Source organism: Talpa europaea, assembly GCF_964194135.1.
Source record: "Talpa europaea genome assembly, chromosome: 2".
Lineage (NCBI taxonomy): Eukaryota > Metazoa > Chordata > Mammalia > Eulipotyphla > Talpidae > Talpa > Talpa europaea.
The window spans coordinates 81,249,123-81,266,077 of NC_140068.1; the positions used below are offsets into that span (position 1 = coordinate 81,249,123).

At 38.3% G+C, this 16,955-nt stretch overlaps 1 protein-coding gene across 1 annotated transcript in view; it reads left to right on the top strand.

Moving 5' to 3' along the window:
* Nucleotides 1-16,955, top strand: part of PKHD1 (PKHD1 ciliary IPT domain containing fibrocystin/polyductin) — a gene marked incomplete at both ends in the record, with an annotated part of 445,094 nt that overhangs the window by 182,271 nt on the left and 245,868 nt on the right. The window contains 3 exons of the mRNA XM_084258872.1: nt 5,991-6,103; nt 7,322-7,427; nt 13,148-13,282. Coding sequence (XP_084114998.1) covers nt 5,991-6,103; nt 7,322-7,427; nt 13,148-13,282 — 354 coding nt within the window. The remainder of the gene's footprint in view (nt 1-5,990; nt 6,104-7,321; nt 7,428-13,147; nt 13,283-16,955) is intronic.

Below are 16,955 nucleotides of genomic sequence, written 5' to 3' on the forward strand. Positions count from 1 at the left end.
TTCTTCCAGGGTCATTCTGATATCCAGGAGATAGATGTTTCTGGGCTCTTAGGAGCTGTTTCATGGGCGGTGGGTTTTATGTTCTGCACATGAGTAGGTCAGGTTCTGACTGTCTCTTAAGGGACTGTAGTCAATCCTGGTGTGTGCTCAATTTTTGCTACCCATCTCCTGCTTTGCTTTTCAGTTTTCTTGCAGTTTGGCAAAATAGTTTTTAAAAGTTGCTATATTAATGGCTAGCTAGGATTTTTCTTTTTTATTTATTTATTTATTTTTTTGTGGGACCCTTGCTGGCAGCCGGGGAACGAACCGGCATTGCAGAGGCTAAGGGCAGCCTCGCAGCCCAGCGCTCAACCGCTGTGCCACTAGGGGAGGCCTCATTTTTATTTTTAAAACTAAAAATATTTAAATAAGTTTAGACTCATTCACCTTGAGAAGAAGTTGCAGAATACAACACAGTTCCTGTGTGCCCTTCTCTCATAATAATGTAATCATAACCTTCAACATAGAGCGATTTCAAAACCAGGAAATTGATATTGGATAAGGCCATTAACTGAACGAAAGCCCTTATTTAGATTTGAAGAAAGTGACCTAATCCTAGTGGCTGGGCGACTGTTCCTGAAAGCTTAAGCCTCTCTTCCAAATACAGGAGTGTGGCCTTCAAATTTCTGGCCTGCCTATCAAGCAGGGAAGAAATGGAATTGATCCTTAAGTCTCCGCAGTGATGTGCAGCTGCATGTTATTCCCAAGTTGTCCTGACCCACAGCCCAGAAGCAAACGCTTAGCCACAGTGCTTGGCATTCACCTTGGCTTCCATTCTGCATCTTTACTTGGCCATCTTTACGGTTCAGTGGCCTTCAACCCTGTGTGGTGCTGGGATTTCATGTGTGATATGCCTTTTTGGTTTTCAAAGCCATAGCAGTCTGGCTGTCTCCCTGCCCAGACTGCAGCTGAGCCAAGTCCCGGGCAGTTTCCCTGAAAAGTGTATCTTTTTGCTAATGAGGAAATGCTAGTGGCATTTCCTGTTGGCCATCTCTGGGGAACCTGTGTTATGCCCTTGCTTTCTCCTTTTCTAGGCCTTTGTATGCTTTCCAAAACAGGTTGGTGGGGGTTTTCCACACACTGCATGTGCCTGTCAGGGCACTCCCTTTCCAGAATCTCTGTCCTCAGACAAGTCTAGGATCAGAGATTCTGATTCCTTTTTACGGTGCTTTGCTATCTGTCAGGAGGCTCCATCCTTTCAGTAGATATATGTATATCTACTGCAGGCAGTGAAGTCTTCAGTCTCAAACAGTGAGGGACTATTTATTTCCAGAATTCCAGAGTATCCCATATATATGGATGTACTGGAAATTTCCTGTGACCAGAATTCTGTTTAGGACAGACAGTCTGTGGAAAAACTCTGAAGACGAGTCCTTTGGAAACATCCATTTAATTTGAGGGGAATTTGTTCTGGTTTGTGAATCAATTTTGTAAGGAATTCTGTGTTTAAAGGCCCAATTTCGGTTTTCTAGTTCTCCCCACTCAATAGCTAATGTATATTTAAGAGCTGCCTGAAGGGTTAACTCACTTTTTTCTAGCGACTATAGATGCACACCTCAAGGAGCTGGCTTACTTGGGCAGTTAATTTCTCTCTGGAATTTCTCTTGCTTGAATGTCCATAATACATTGACTTCCGCAAAGAATTGATTTCCACACAAAATTCCCTGCTTGCCTTAAACCCTTCCCCACAAGCCGCCGGCTGCCTGCATAAATATGTGGTTTTTCCTCATGAATCATTTGTAGCATACCCAATTGGAATGGAGAGTATAAAGGGCTGGGAAATGATGTGACCAGACTGTTAAAGTGCTTCTTTCATAAGAAAAGCCGGACTTATCGGCTGAAAGAAGACCGAAGTTTCTATATACTGTCAAGTAAATGTACCTGGAAAGTGTTTATATGTGATCTCCCAGATGCTCCATAAATACTAATGACACTAGGGCAGATAATTCAACAAATCTATTCATTCACTCAATATACATGCTCTCTGAGCACCTGTCTGGCAAAGGGGATGAAGAAGGATGTAGTCTTTGCAATGTATTCTGGAGATGTTTGAATCCTTCTCCTCCTGGCACCGCATTTCGTTGGTAACAAAATAGAGGCGTATGACCAAGAGATCAATTTCAGCCTCCAGTTCACCTTTCTCATTGTTTGTATACTTGCAGAAAAGGTGGGTGTTTTAGAAGCCCTATATCCTCACTCTTGGTTCTTACAGATTCGTGGCTTTTCTCATGGCTCATAGGTGTGTTGGGGTCATAACCACTCAACACAGGGAAATGTTTCATTGTGTAATCCTAGCTGAGAATGAATACTTGTGTTACTTTGTATAAGCATGAGGGCTGAGGAAATACAGTGGACTCTGGTACTTGACAGCTCAGGGACAGCGATTCTTCTTGAAGTTGAGAATCACGAGTGCATGCCCTGTTTTCTAGCAAGAGGGAAGAATTGAGCTAACTGACTCAATGCTAATAGTTGTTATTTCCAAGAATGCCAGATCTGGTTAAAAAGATAAAAATGCCCTCCTGGTAAAGACATTCAAATTATTCTTACTGGAATTAACCATGTTTTTATGTTTAGGTTAGTTTCTCCATCAAAATTTAGAGATAGGATACTGGAAGATGGATATGGTTTATTTCAACAACATGTGGTCCTGTCTGGACTGTAGAGCAGAGTTACATTACTGTGGTAGTATTAACATTTGGGGTCATATAACTCTTTGTTGTGAGAGGTTGTCCTTCTGTACTCTGTATAGCAGCACCTCAGCCTTACTCACTGGATGCCAGTAGTATCCCTACCCGTGAGCTGTAACAACCAAAAATGTCTCCAGATATTTCCGAATAATCCCTGGGGGACACTGTCATCCATGATTGACAATCACTGTCCCGGACTATGCCATTCTAAGATAATTGGGGTCTTAGAGATGGCCCTGGTTCCCTAAAGTCAGGTGAGCATTGTGAATAGTAATTCAACTTCATATTCAATGACATCCAAAAGTCACTTTTGCTGAGTACCATGTGGGTGAGACATGTGATTAGAATTTCAAATGGCTTCAGGAAATTGGAAATGCTCAGAATTCAAAATAACAATCTGGAAGAGAATGGACCAGTAGTCCACACAGGAAGAAAATGGTTTGTAACTGAGTAAAAAGTGAGGAATGGTTAGCTAGTTATAACTATGCAGGGTGAGAGGGCCTCTGGGTCCACAGCAAATAACAAACAAAAGTCAAAGAAATAGTGTTACAGGGCTCTCCTTCTGGTTCTCCATCCTGCTTCCTTCCTTCTCAGTCCCTTCTGCAGTTTCTTCTCCCTGCTCAGCTCCACCTTTTTTTGGGTGGGGCAGGAAACCTGGAACCTCCCCCTTTCCTGGGAATCACCCTGTTACAATAGCACCTAGGATTGTGCAGCAGGTGCTGCCTCTCTGTCAGGCTCCCAGTCTTAGTAAACTCTGGCCCTCTCTCACATTGGGGACAGAAGGCCTCTGGGATTTGGCACATTGCTCCTTCTTCTCACTTGAAGCAGGAGTATTACTGGTTTTAAAACAACCTATTTCAGTTTTCTCCCATATTGACTTTGCTTGGTTTTGTGTGTGTGTGCATGTGTGTGTGTATGTGCTTATATGTGTATGTGTGTGTGCACATGTGCTTGTGTGTGTGTGTGTGTTCCTAGGGAAGCACCACGTGGGATACCCTGAGAGGGATAGACTTTTTTTTTTAAAAGATTTATTTATTTATACAACATTGGGGGTACAGGCCAGAGGTGTGGGAGGGTGAGTGTATTCACCAGAAATGCAGTGGAGAGCAGAATAGGCAGATCTACTGAAATACACTGCTGAGAGGAGCAGCAGGTGAGATAGGAGAGGTCTGCCATGCCATGTGGGGCTCCCTGGCCAGCCGGGAATAGAACCCATGCTGAAGAGGCTGCGGACAGCTTCACAGCGCTGTGCTCAACCTGCTGCACCACCGGGGAGGCCCGTGATAGACTCTTTAAAGTCCCCTTCTGTAGGGACTACAGCTAGATATGACTGTCAGTGGGTTGCCCAGGTTGACAAAGTTACCTTTAATAATACCTATTGTCCTTAATTTAGGAATTAAAGTCAGTAAAATACTAATTAGGAATGAATGAAATGGGATGAAATGAGCTTATTAAATGAAGGCTACAGAACAATGATAACTGAAAGGGTGTTAGCTGAATCTTCCCTCTCCGTCCTTTACCAGAATGTTGTAAATGTCCTGAGCTGTGTGAAAAGATTGTAAAAACTCTGTCCTTGAGCAGGTCAGAATGTCCTCTTGCAAATCTAACCCATTTCTGTATCCCATTCCACCACATTCATACCCCTCATTGTCTGCTTTGTATTAGGTAATCGCAGTTAATCTCTTCTTTCTTCTGTCTTTGTTCACAATTCCTATGTCAGCAGCCAGTCCTCATTAACTTTATGTCTAAACCTTGATGATATCCCATTTATTTAATGACAGAATTTCAGAACTCTTAAGCCCCTTAAAAGTGTTCTTCAAAATGCCATGTCTTTTCCTGCCTACTAGAAACCATTGGCCCCACATCCTTAGCCATGTGTCTCTGTGCTTGCAAATTGAGCAAGCTGTCTGGATTTTTTCATGTGAGGAGAGCAACTCCTTAGTTAGATCTGACCTGAAAATGTTCTCACATTTAGGAGAAAGCTGTATTTATGTAGCAATAGCAGACACTACCCCAGTCTCGTCTACCAGGTTACCTGGTGCCTGAGGGTTTATTCACTTTTTTTCCAGTAACAATAAATGAACACCACAAGGAGTTGGTTTGCTCAGACAGTTAATTTCTCTCTGAAATTTCTCTTGATTGAATGTCCATGATGCAATTGCTTTCTTATTTTATTATTACTTTTTATATTCATTTTCTTACATCACCGTCAATTTTTGGTCAATATTTGATTTCTCCCCTTAGGTGTAGTCCCCATAGTTTTGCCACCCCCATAGCACCCGTGATCCATCATCAAAGTCCCTTGTGCTCTTCTTTCCCCTGTTTAGGCCTCTCTCTCTCCCCCTCCACTGCTGTATATCTCAGATATACAAAGACTATATATTTTGTATATCAAAATATATTGCTCAATATATTTTGTCTACTCTTTGGGAAGCTATAAAAAACTTTCCTGATCTGTCCTTTAAAGGGTGAACACCTTTGCATTGCACCCCACATTTTCCCACTTGCATCCTATTGTTTGGCATCTTGGTTCTGGGTCTTGCCTTCATTTCTCAGTCCTGGACTGCAGCTGTCTCTAATACTTCCAGGCCTGGACAGGAACAGAGCTGGCTGTGACATTTATCAGCTCTGTGACTGGGAAAGTCATTCAGTTATTCAGTACCTTTAAGTTTCATTTATTTTTTTATCTGTGAAATTGTAAAAATAATAATACATAATTTAGAATTGTGGCAAAAATAAATGAGGCTCTAAAATCTGTTACTGAATTACAGCATTTTCTCTAAAAATCCTTACTGTAAGTATTATTGTATACATGCTTATAAAAAATGAAAACTTCAAATGAAAAGACAAAATGCAACATTAATATGGCTTGCACTGTGTTGGGCAGTCATTTTGCTGGTGACCCGGTAACAGATCCTCACCTTGATTTTTCTAGATTTTTTTCCCTTATATCTTGTAGTTGACCCTTCATGTATGTTAGTTCTTCATCTGAGGATTCAACCAACTGACATTCACAGTTGGTTGTATACCTGAATACGCAAGCCTCAGAAAAAGATTCTGTAAGGGGACCTGCACAGTTCAAACCCATGTTATTCAAGGGTAAACTGTATTTTGGATCCCCAGGGGAAAAACAGAGTTAAATGAATCCATATCAATATACCTTGGTAGAAATTGAATGAAAAATCAAAATACATGCAAAGAAGACCTCCATCACCTCTGTGGTATATGGAGTAGCTATTCTTTAACTGTCTTTAATTTCTTTAGGGGAACAAGGTGTGCGCTGCTGGTTATGGCTACTTTTTTCATCTTGTGACAAGCCGATCATCACATGCTCCTCTTGTCTCCTTCACTCAGAATGCTGCACATTCTTGTACAAGGTAACTTTGGTGAGGAAATCATCTACATGTTAGGTGTATAAGGCTTATGATTTAGCATCTTTGTGTTATAACACTCAGAGGGAGCATATAAGTTTTGACTTCTGTGTGAGCTGTGCAAGTGTTTTGGATCATAAAAGTTTGGGTGTGAAGGGAAGGGAATGGAAGAATCAAGTCAGGCAGCAGGAAGAGCAGCAGGGATGAGTGTGCCTTTTGTGGCCAGAGAAAAATTTGGTAGAGAGAACAACTGAACTTCCAAGAGATTGGAAGCAGCTGGTAATGCAGAGCCCCTGAGTGACAGGTGGGCCTGGGCTCAGGAGCTGAGTGGGGAATTGAGCCTTAGAGAAGAAGCTCTTTGCCTGTGACTTGAACACTGTAAAGTGGGCAGAGGCTAGGGGAACCAGGTGGTGCAGGGGAAAAACATGGACGTCAATCAGTCAGTTCATTCAAATCCTGACGGTACTCTTAGTAAATTTTTTTTTTGGGGGGGAGGGTTGTTATCCTTATTTGTAAATTGAGGGCAGATCTACTTGGAATTTAATGTGAAAATTTGGGCTGACTAATGTAACGCACCCAAGAAAACCTTTGGAATATAGTAGAACTTATGAATTGATATTTTCAATAATAATTATAGAGTATGGCTAGGATAGAAATTGATAAGGAGTGGCATGAGGATTAGGAATGATTGCTATGTAATGTTAAAGTGCCAGCTGAGGCTGGGATTAACACACGTATTGTGAAATTCTCATTGTGATTACGAAGATTCTGTGTAGCAGCATTTCATAGCCCTGCAACGGGAGAAAGGGTGGAGGCAGCCAGAGTACAGCAGTGACAGGGTGTTTCTGGGAGGAGAAAAAAGGATGGAAGGATGATGGATGCTGGACGCCAAGGGGGTAAGTTTAGAAGGGAGCTGACAAGATAGGGGGGTCATGTTCTCAAGGGCTGGATGGAGGGGTCCAGACTCCTGGGGAGTGAGTCTAGAAGGAGCTGAAAGAATAGGCTGGGATCATGGCAATCTGCATCTTGCTGGGATCTGGCAGCAGGTCACAGAGGGTAACAGAGTGGAAATGTTGAAGGATGAACAATGATAGTCAGAGAGAAGGGTCACAGGTCTTACCTCCACTCTCCCTCATTCATTACCATTACTTTTATAGTTTTCAGTGAGAAAACGTAGAAGCTTGAAACGGAAATTGGCTAAATTTCACTTGTTTTGTTTCCTAGGAGTGGTCTCTTTGTATACCCTAAGTTTCAGCCGCCTTGGGATAATAGCACTGGCCCCACCCTATTCCAACATTTTGTAGTTTGGGGAAGTGCAGGTGGTGCTCAGGTAAGTTTCTTTTATTTATTTTTTTTAAATTGAAAACATCATTTGTTTTCTCTGAGAGGAGCATAACAATGTTATCACAGTTTTAGAGTGTCAAGAGCACATCATAGGTATATGTGGGATAGTTCTTCAATGTGCAAATTCCTAGTCAGTAAGCCAGAGTTTCTTCATTTACTTTGTGGTGACTTTTCAACAGCTCTCATGGAGAACACCCAAATCATAGAGATTTTTAGCCAGGAGGACTCATAAAGATTGTCCCTTCCTCCCCTCCCATGCCTATTTAGATGTAAAATAATAAGGCTTAGAAAGTAAAGGGGCTTGCCAAAGGTCACACAGTTAATTACTAGCACAACCAAGTACAGAATCCAGACCCCAAATGTTGTGCATTTGAGACCCTAACATCCTAACTAACATATGCCTCAGTCATTAAATGTGCCGTCCATCATTTTGTGGAACACAAAAGTTTCAGCTCAAACTGCCATTCTTACCTTGATCACAAGCTAGATTTTCTTTTATTTTCCCTTAAGAGTAAAAAGCCCACATTCCATTTTCTTATAAGGAAGTCTTGCATGCTCATTGTTAATAGCAATAGGTAAATATTATCCAGGGTCACTATTTGGTGCAACACAGAGAAAATTTCATATACTTGGTCTTTGCCACTTAGAAATTTGGAGTCTAAGGTACACAGTTGAAGAAAAATGTTTGTGTTGCACTTAGGAAAAAGACTAAAAACATTTAACTAAGTCATAGTGAGAAAGTAAGACATTTATTTCATATATCCTGCAGCAGAAAGATTATTGTGGATGGAGAAAGCCCCAAAATATATAATGAGGGTACTTAGCAGGTAAAATCTCAATTGTATTTAGTATTTTGTCCTCATTTAATTTTATTTTTTTTAATTATTTTTTTTTAAATAGAGGCATGTTTTATTTATTTATTTGTTTGTTTTTTTTGTTTATACAAGCACTGGGTACAGTCAGAAGCGCGGGAGGGTGAGAGAATTCACCAGAGCCAGAGCGGGGAGCAGAGCAGGCAGAAGGACCGAAGCACACTGCTGAGGGGAGCAGCGGGCGGCAGGAGAGGTCTGCGCGCCCTGTGGGACCCTCCTCCGGTGGCCGGGAGCAGCCGGGGATTGAACCGGCGCCGTACAGGCCGTGGGCAGCTTCGCAACCCAGCGCTCAACCGCTGCGCCACTGGGGAGGCCCCTCATTTAATTTTAAAAAGTACTTTGTTTCCCATAAGAACTTAGAATATAGGTGTGACAAATCCAGCAGAAAAATTTTTTGAGTCCCTCTTATACAGAGAAACAATTAATGCCTTGCAGAGGATTAAACCCTGCCTCCCTGCTCTTTAATAACCTTGTTCTAGAAGAAATAATCTAATAAAGCAAATACATTGAAACATGATCATTGGAGCCAATTTTCTCAAATTCTGCAATCAAAAACACTAAACCCATCAAGGAAAAATAGATCCTTAAAGATTAACCCTTGTGCTCTAAAATTTAATCAACCAAAAGTTGAAATGATGTGAATGCTTTTTGAACTTTCATTTTATGAGGAGAGTGAAGAAATCAAATAATGCAATAACAAAGTATTATATTTAAGAAGTAACCACCGAAAACAATCCTGAAAAAGAAGAATAAAGAAGATATATATTGCCTTATTTTAAAACTTACTACAACACAATGTGGATTGGAACAGCATGGTTTGGGCACAGGGGTATCCATATAGGACAATGGAATGGAACTCAGGTTCTAGAAATGAACCCATACATGGATGGGCAACTGGCTTTTCATGAGAATGCCAACACCTTTAAATAGTTTCAACAAATGGTGCGAGAGCAACTGGATAGTCACATGCAAAAGAATGAGTTGGAGTCTTATACTACTTAGAAAAATTAACTCAAAAAATATAAAAAATCTGAATGTTAGAACAAAAACATTAAAACACACAGAAGACAAGATAAAGGTAAATCTTCATGACCTTGGATTTAGCAACACATCCTTGGATATAACACCAAAAGATGAACAAACAAAAGAAAAATGGGATAAATTGAACTTTATCAAAATTAAATCTTTCAGTGTTTCAAAAGATCTCTTCAAGAAAATGAAAACACAACCTACAAACAGGGACAGAGTATTTACAAATCACGTATTTGATAGACGATGTATCTAGAATATATAAAAAACTCTTGTAACTCAAAAATAAAAAACAATAAAAACTCAACAATAAAAAAGGAGACCAAATTAAATATGAGCAAAAGACATTTCTTCAAAGAAGATATCCAAAGTTTCATATGGCCAGTAAATATTTGAAAACATGTTCAGTGTACTTTTATAGAAATGTAAGTCAAATCCACAGTGAAATGCTATTTTTGTACCCACTAGAATAACTAGAGTAAAAATGATAACAAATGTTGTTGACGTAGATAAATTAAAACTATCATACAACACTGGTGGGAATTTAAAATAGTCTAGATGCTTCAGAAAACAGTGTGGTAGTCCCCTCAATTGATTAAACATGAAGATACCTGTGATCCATCAACTCTATTCTTGGGTATATATCCAAAAGAAATAAAAACATATCTCCACACAGAAGCATATGAAATATTTATAGAAACATTATTAGTAATGTTGCCAAAAGGTAGAAACCACCCAAATATTCCCCAAATGTACAGATAAATTTAGTATATTAAAATAATAAAATATTATTTGGTCATAAAAAGTAACAAAATTTTGATATAATACTACAATGTGGATCAACCTTAAAAATACTATCTTAAGTGAAAGAAGCCAATAATGCACACACACACACGCACAGACACAGACACAGACACACACATAAATGTGTACAGTATGATTACACACATATGAAATTCCAGAATAGGGAAATCTGTAGAGAGAAGATTAATGGTTACTTAGGGTTATAGAATATGGTGTTTCTTCTTAAAGTGAAAATGCTCTACAATTGTCTGTGGTAATGGTTGCACATATCTGTAACTATATTCAAATATTTCACTTGCAAACCTTAAGCAGCTGAATTTTATGGCATGTGAACTATAGCTTAACAAACCTGTTGAAAAAAGTAACCTCTGATACATACAGCCACATAAACTCTCAAATATTCCCAATTCTTTGTGACCTAAGGCAAATTCCCTAAATTATCCTACTTCACTGGTAAAATGGAAATAGTAATAGTACCTAAAAGAAAGTCTGTTTAGAGATTTAGATAAATACCTGTCTGTTAAGTGCCCTGATCTTCATATTGTAGATGCACAAAAACAATTGTTACAGTTATTGTTAGGAAACAGAATTGGGTAGGGATAGATAGATGATGTCTCTAGAAATGGTAACAGCAAGAAGTGCCTTCTGCATCAACAAAACATACATTGTGTTTAAATTACATAAACTCATTATGAGAGATATCTGACTCTCATAAGTCACTTAGACATAAGTGTCATGTATACAGATATTTAAAGAAAATATTCCACTAGGTACAATTCCTACTATACCTAGTATACTTACAAACTGTACTATACCTATAAATATAAATATATATCTATTGGATGATATTGATAATTCATTTTTAAAAATATTTTCTCACTCATCTTAATTTGGAGGGAAGTAGTTCTATTGTTATGATTCTTTTGTAGATAAGAAAACTCTCTGGGGTGGTGGCGGTAAAATACTGGCTAAAATCATACAGCTGAGAATGGATGGATTCCAGCTCAGGCGATTTGACCCTTCTATATGTATGTTAATGAGATTTGAGAAAAGTACCATGTCCACACCGTGTCTCATAAACAGACTGATTCTTTTTGAGAAGAGAAATATTAGAGCACTTTATAAAAACTGTATTCACACCGCAAATGGTGCAGTTTGCTACCGTGTGTTGGTTTTTGAATATATTTGCCAGAACTTGGTTTGATGCGAGTAATTAGATAATAACTGTTGTCAAATTATCAGTTCAGGCCATACCTGCTTTGTTTTTTAAAAAATCTTTTTGTCTCCAAAGAACTACTATTTTATAAAAGCAGTTTGTGCATATACAATGGGGATTGCAAATTAAATTTGAATATTTTTTGGCCTTTTATGTAATTTTTATTGCTGATATAATCTATGATTTTTACATTTTTACATATTTGATGGGTTTTGAGCAGTCTCTTTTTTCTTAATTGTAATCAGCCTCAGAAATGGACTCAGTAGTATCTTAATAAATCTCTAACACACAGAACCAGCATGTGAGTTCCTTCTATTAGTAAACTTTATCTTGACTTTCCCAAAACATTGATGTAATATTAAGTATACATTTTGACCATTTGCAGTTACAAATCATTTTTTTAAGAGTAATTTTTTATATTTTTTTATTTATACAAGCATTGGGTACAGTCAGAAGCACAGGAGGGTGAGAGAATTCACCAGAGCCAGAGCAGGGAACAGAACAGGCAGACCAACAAAATACACTGCTGAGGGGAGCAGTGGGCGAGGCAGAAGAGGTCTGCGTGCCATGTGGGACCCTCGCTGGCTGCTGGGAATTGAACCGGCGCTGCAGAGACTGCGGGCAGCCTTGCAGCCCAGCGCTCAACCACTGTGCCACTGGGGAGGCCCCACAAATCATTTTAATTTTTTCCTTTTTTTTTAAATTAAAGTAACATTGGTTTACAACACTGTATGATTTAGAGATCTAGGGAGATACCTCTTCAGATGAAGGACAAAACACCACACCCACCACCAAGGAACCCATCTTCCTCCACCATAGTCCACTGGGCCCCCTCCCTACTTTGCTCCCCACCCTCCACTTCTTTCTCTGGTAGCCTCAGATCTACAGTCAGAATTCTAAGGTTTGTTACTGGTTTGGTTTTATCTGACCCTTTGTTTTGTGTCTCTATATTCCACATATAAGTGAGATCATCAATATTGTCTTTCTTCTGACTTATTTTGCTTAGCAATATCCATTCCAGTTAAATCCCAGCACAAAGACTAACAGTTGAAAACATGAAGCTGAAAAGGAAACTCCTGCTTTAAAATATGAAAGTAAAATTAACCCTATTGAAAGAATAAAGAAATACCTTTATTAGGCTAATTGCTAGTCCTAACCTCCACCCTGATTTTAAAAATGGCTGAACTGAGGCCTAGGAGAATTTAAAGACCTTGCCTAAGACCATATGTGAAAAATAAACGCTCTCTCTCCTAGACTAATGGGATTATTAACTCTTATAAGGTAATTTCATTAATAACTTGATCCCTGTTTGGGCCCAGTAACCCAAGTTGTAGTAAATATATGTGCATGTATTTTGAGTCCATATACACTAAATGTCATGCTGAATTCCATCTTTCATAATGGCAATTTCCTGGCATTACTAATGAGCTATACTACCGTGAGTAAAATGTTAAGCCCCTTCAATGCTCACTTTTTTTTGTATTAATTTTGTATGATGTGGCAAAGCTAGTTTACACATGTGAAGAATTCACATTGACTTTTTTTTAACATATCAGTTATTATAAGGAGAATGAGCGCACAGTGAATGTTCTCAAACAAGATTAACTAGTGCTGACTTCACATCAACTTTGCAATGCCTGTGCAGATATTGATGGACAAATAAGCTGCTTAAAGATAGTATAGCATGTTTATTTGTACTTAATCAATAAGTAAAGAAGCTACCTAAAGTCTGCAAGAAAAATCAAGCTTCCAATCGTTGCTATAACATACACTGCTTTTTTATAGATTTTTAGAAGTAGTAATCTTCACTTGAAAAACTTCCAAGTTTATTCATGCAGAGATTTTGGAATTGACATCTTGGAAAGTGATGCAAATACGTCAGTCACTGACAGCTTGATACTTGGTCACTTTGCCCACAAGGTAAGTACATCAACGTTGTCATTTTAGGCTGCTCATCAAAACAATCTTATGTACTGGGCTCCCTGTTGATCCAGTCTATGTAATTTTAACAATAATCTTTAGTGAAACTTGTATTTAATTGGTATAAGTTGAGGAGCTTTTTATTTTAGCAGCGATGATATTTATAATAAGCTTCAAATATATATACGCTCTCAATGTTGTGAGTCCGTATAAATCATAAAAGTCATGAGTAGCTTGCAGAATTTATATTTGATTACAATTTGGCTTTATTAAGCACATCAATTTAATAATAAAAGTAATAATTTAATTTTCTCTAACTTTGCAAGGATTGTGGAATTTAGCATTATTCCATATTGTCTCTCTACTCATGGGTTACTAAGTTTCTACATTAACATTTTGCTCAGAGGCCTTTTTTTCATTTAGGGTGCCCCCTGAAAAAGAGGTAGAATCAGCTAATATAAACTTGCATTGTTGTTGTGGTACGTACAAGGAATCTCATGTGATTCCTAATAATTGCCTAGGTGGGGGTTTCTACATAATAAATATCAAACTGTATCAAATGTCAAATGACTTCTCTGCCATTGTGTGGCCAGGGTGCCAGAACATAGACCAGGCAAAGGGGCTACCCAGATGAAAAGTACTAGGTTTCCCAAAGGGAACTTATGGCTGCCATTGGTTTTTGTAGGCTTCAGACCTACAAGAGTAGACTTTTTTTTTTTTTTTAAAGAGAGGTATGCACATTATCATATTGTCATAATAATCAGTTGGGAGAGAACTGCAGTGTCCTGGGATCCAAGAAAGGAGCATTCTCTGCAATTTGTTCCTAAAGGTCTTGACCAGTTGAAATGTAAATGATAATGATTGGCTTTTAAATTTCCCTTGGAGATTATTTCATAGCTAGAGAATAGAAATATTATGCTTAAAAATACCATGCTCTTCTTAAACTACATTTTCCTGCTTAATTCTCAAACTTCCTTAGGTAAAACTTATTGATCCAGTTTTCTCAAGAGGGAGATACCTGCTGGCTTTTCCTTTCCTCTGAAAGGATTAGCACCTTGAGAGATGATTCTTCTTTTCAGCCTGCATAGTTTTCAAGGGAAGAGGGATCCAGGTTTAGATTTTGTAATACTGGTAGAACCAAGGTCCTGATAAATATAATCAGAAATAACCTTAGAGAAGATGCTAAAAAAAGAAAATACCCATCAAAATGAATAACTGACTGTCTTGGAAAATTAATGTCAAAACAATTTAATTGAAACTAAATAGATGACATAATTAATGGGAGAGTGACATAAATTAAGATATAAATAATGACAAGGGGTGCTTATCATGAGATAATGAAATATAATCACACCCCTGGGGAATGATTCAGTAGGAATGCAATGTAGCTGTGGGCCCCTCAGTCTTCAGTAAGTGCTGGACAAGAGTCCCCAGATGGAATTAGTTTATTCTAGGATCTAGAATCTAGGATCTAGGAATCCAGATCCTGGTTACACTTAGATACAAATCACAACACCATACATTTTAGGAGCTAAATAATACCTTAGAGTTGATCAAGTTAGAACTCCTGAATTTATAGAGGTAAAGAAAAGGAGGTTCCAGGAAGTGAAGTGATGACCCATGATTCATGCCCAGCATTGTGGGGCTCCATCCACATTGATACTTTCCTATTCCTGGTCAAATACTCACTCAGTTACACATGGAAAATGACTTTGGCAAGGAGCATTTTATTAGTGCCTACTCCAATATTCCCTGAAGTGTTTTCCACGGAAGGCTACTCCCAAGAGAGTATCTGGTAAAAGGAAGATATTTTGGATAATTCAATTTAGAATATGCTATTTTTTATACTTCCCCCCAATCCACTGAAATTCACTTTGCCTGTTAACACATTAAAAACTTTGCAAAATCCTTTAGGTAAAACAAGCAAAAAAAAATTTATCAGTCTTTATTTCTCAGATTTATTTGGAGATTACTTTATTGCTATACACAACTGTTCTCAGTTTTTTTTTTTTTTAAAGAGGATGCCCACCCTGATTTCAGTTTCTACCTTTCATGCCCCTAACTCTTTTAGTATTGAAAATTTTCAGAATATTTGGCCTATCCATTCTTAGACCTTCCACCCACATGTGGCCCACAATTATCAGTGAGTCATCTTCTAAAACAAACATTAGTTTCTGGAAGAACTTTTTATTAGAAGGAATTTTTTTTTTCCTTTAAGCATACTTGTGTAAATGTTAGTACTGGCATACCAAGTCTTACTTTTATGTTGAGACGGGAAGCATAATTTTTAGTGTGGATGGCTTTAATATACTCAGAAAGAGATGTGCTAGTCCACTCCTGTACATTCCAATGTGGCTTGTACATTCTTATGCCTGTTGACCCATCTAATTGGGATCCCCTTTCACAATCCCAAAGATATCCTGTCTTGGATATAAATTGTCACCATGCTACTTTTGGAAGAATCTGTAGGATGCAACCCCATTAGACACATGCTCATGGGGTTGCTACATTCTTCCTCGAATTTCTCTAGGAGTTACTCTCTGTTTTCACTTGTGGATTTGTCTTCCTCAATTTAGACCTTTCATCTTTTTGCTTCCCTAAATTCTACTGTCAGGCCCCTCTCTTCTCAATATACTTGCTCTCCCTGGGAGAAATCTCATTTTCTCTGGTGGTTTCAATTACCATTCAGACGCTGATATCTCCCATATATTTGCATTTATTTCTACTGTCTTATTTTGTGCTTGCCATTTGCAATCAGGTTTATTTTTTTTTTCTATTTCCAAACTTGATTTGTCTTGCATTGAATAGTATCTTTTTTTATATTTTCTCACTTGAAAGTTATTCATTCTGTTATTACTATTTTCATATTGGACTTAATTTTTTAGCATCCCTTCTTGTCTGAAGGAACTCTAAATTACATCAGCACTGTTAAGTTTTACCTGAGCAATGCAAGAAACTTAACCTTTTTTTCACTCTTCCATATTGTATTTTACTTTTCTGTAGAATTTGCCCTAATTTTAAAAAATAAATGTTCCATGAAAATGTAACATTTTTTGAGAGAAGCACACATATCACAAAAGAAAAGATCAGTAGTTTTTATAAAGAGAACAAACCGTGTATAAACCACCTAGATCCACAAATGGAACATTATCATTTCCTGTGAGGCTCCTTCATGCCCTTCCCATTCACTCCTGACCTCTACCCCCCAGCCAAGGGGAATTCATTATTCAGACTTCTGTCAACACAAATTAATTTCAGATCTTTTTTTGAGCTTCATATAAATGGAACCCTAGAACACATGAGTTGTCTGTGCCTGGCCTCTTTGGCACAGCACTGTCTATGAGATTCATCCGTGTTGCTATATGTTACAGTGATTTAGTGTCCTCATTGTTATGTGGTGTTCCATTTCATGACTATGCCACAACTTTGTTAAATTGTGTTGGTATTGATGAGCACTTGCTTATTTCCAATTTCAGGTCATTATAAATCATAATGTTAAGAACATTATTCTATATGTCTTGCTATTCATGGGCTTGCATTTCTCTTGAACATGGGCCAAGGATAAAACTGCCAGGCTAGGGGATACCTTTCAGCTTTAATGGATAATGCCAAACAATAACCTAAAGTGTTCACATTTGCACCAGCAGTATGGGGGATGGATTTACAGCTAGGT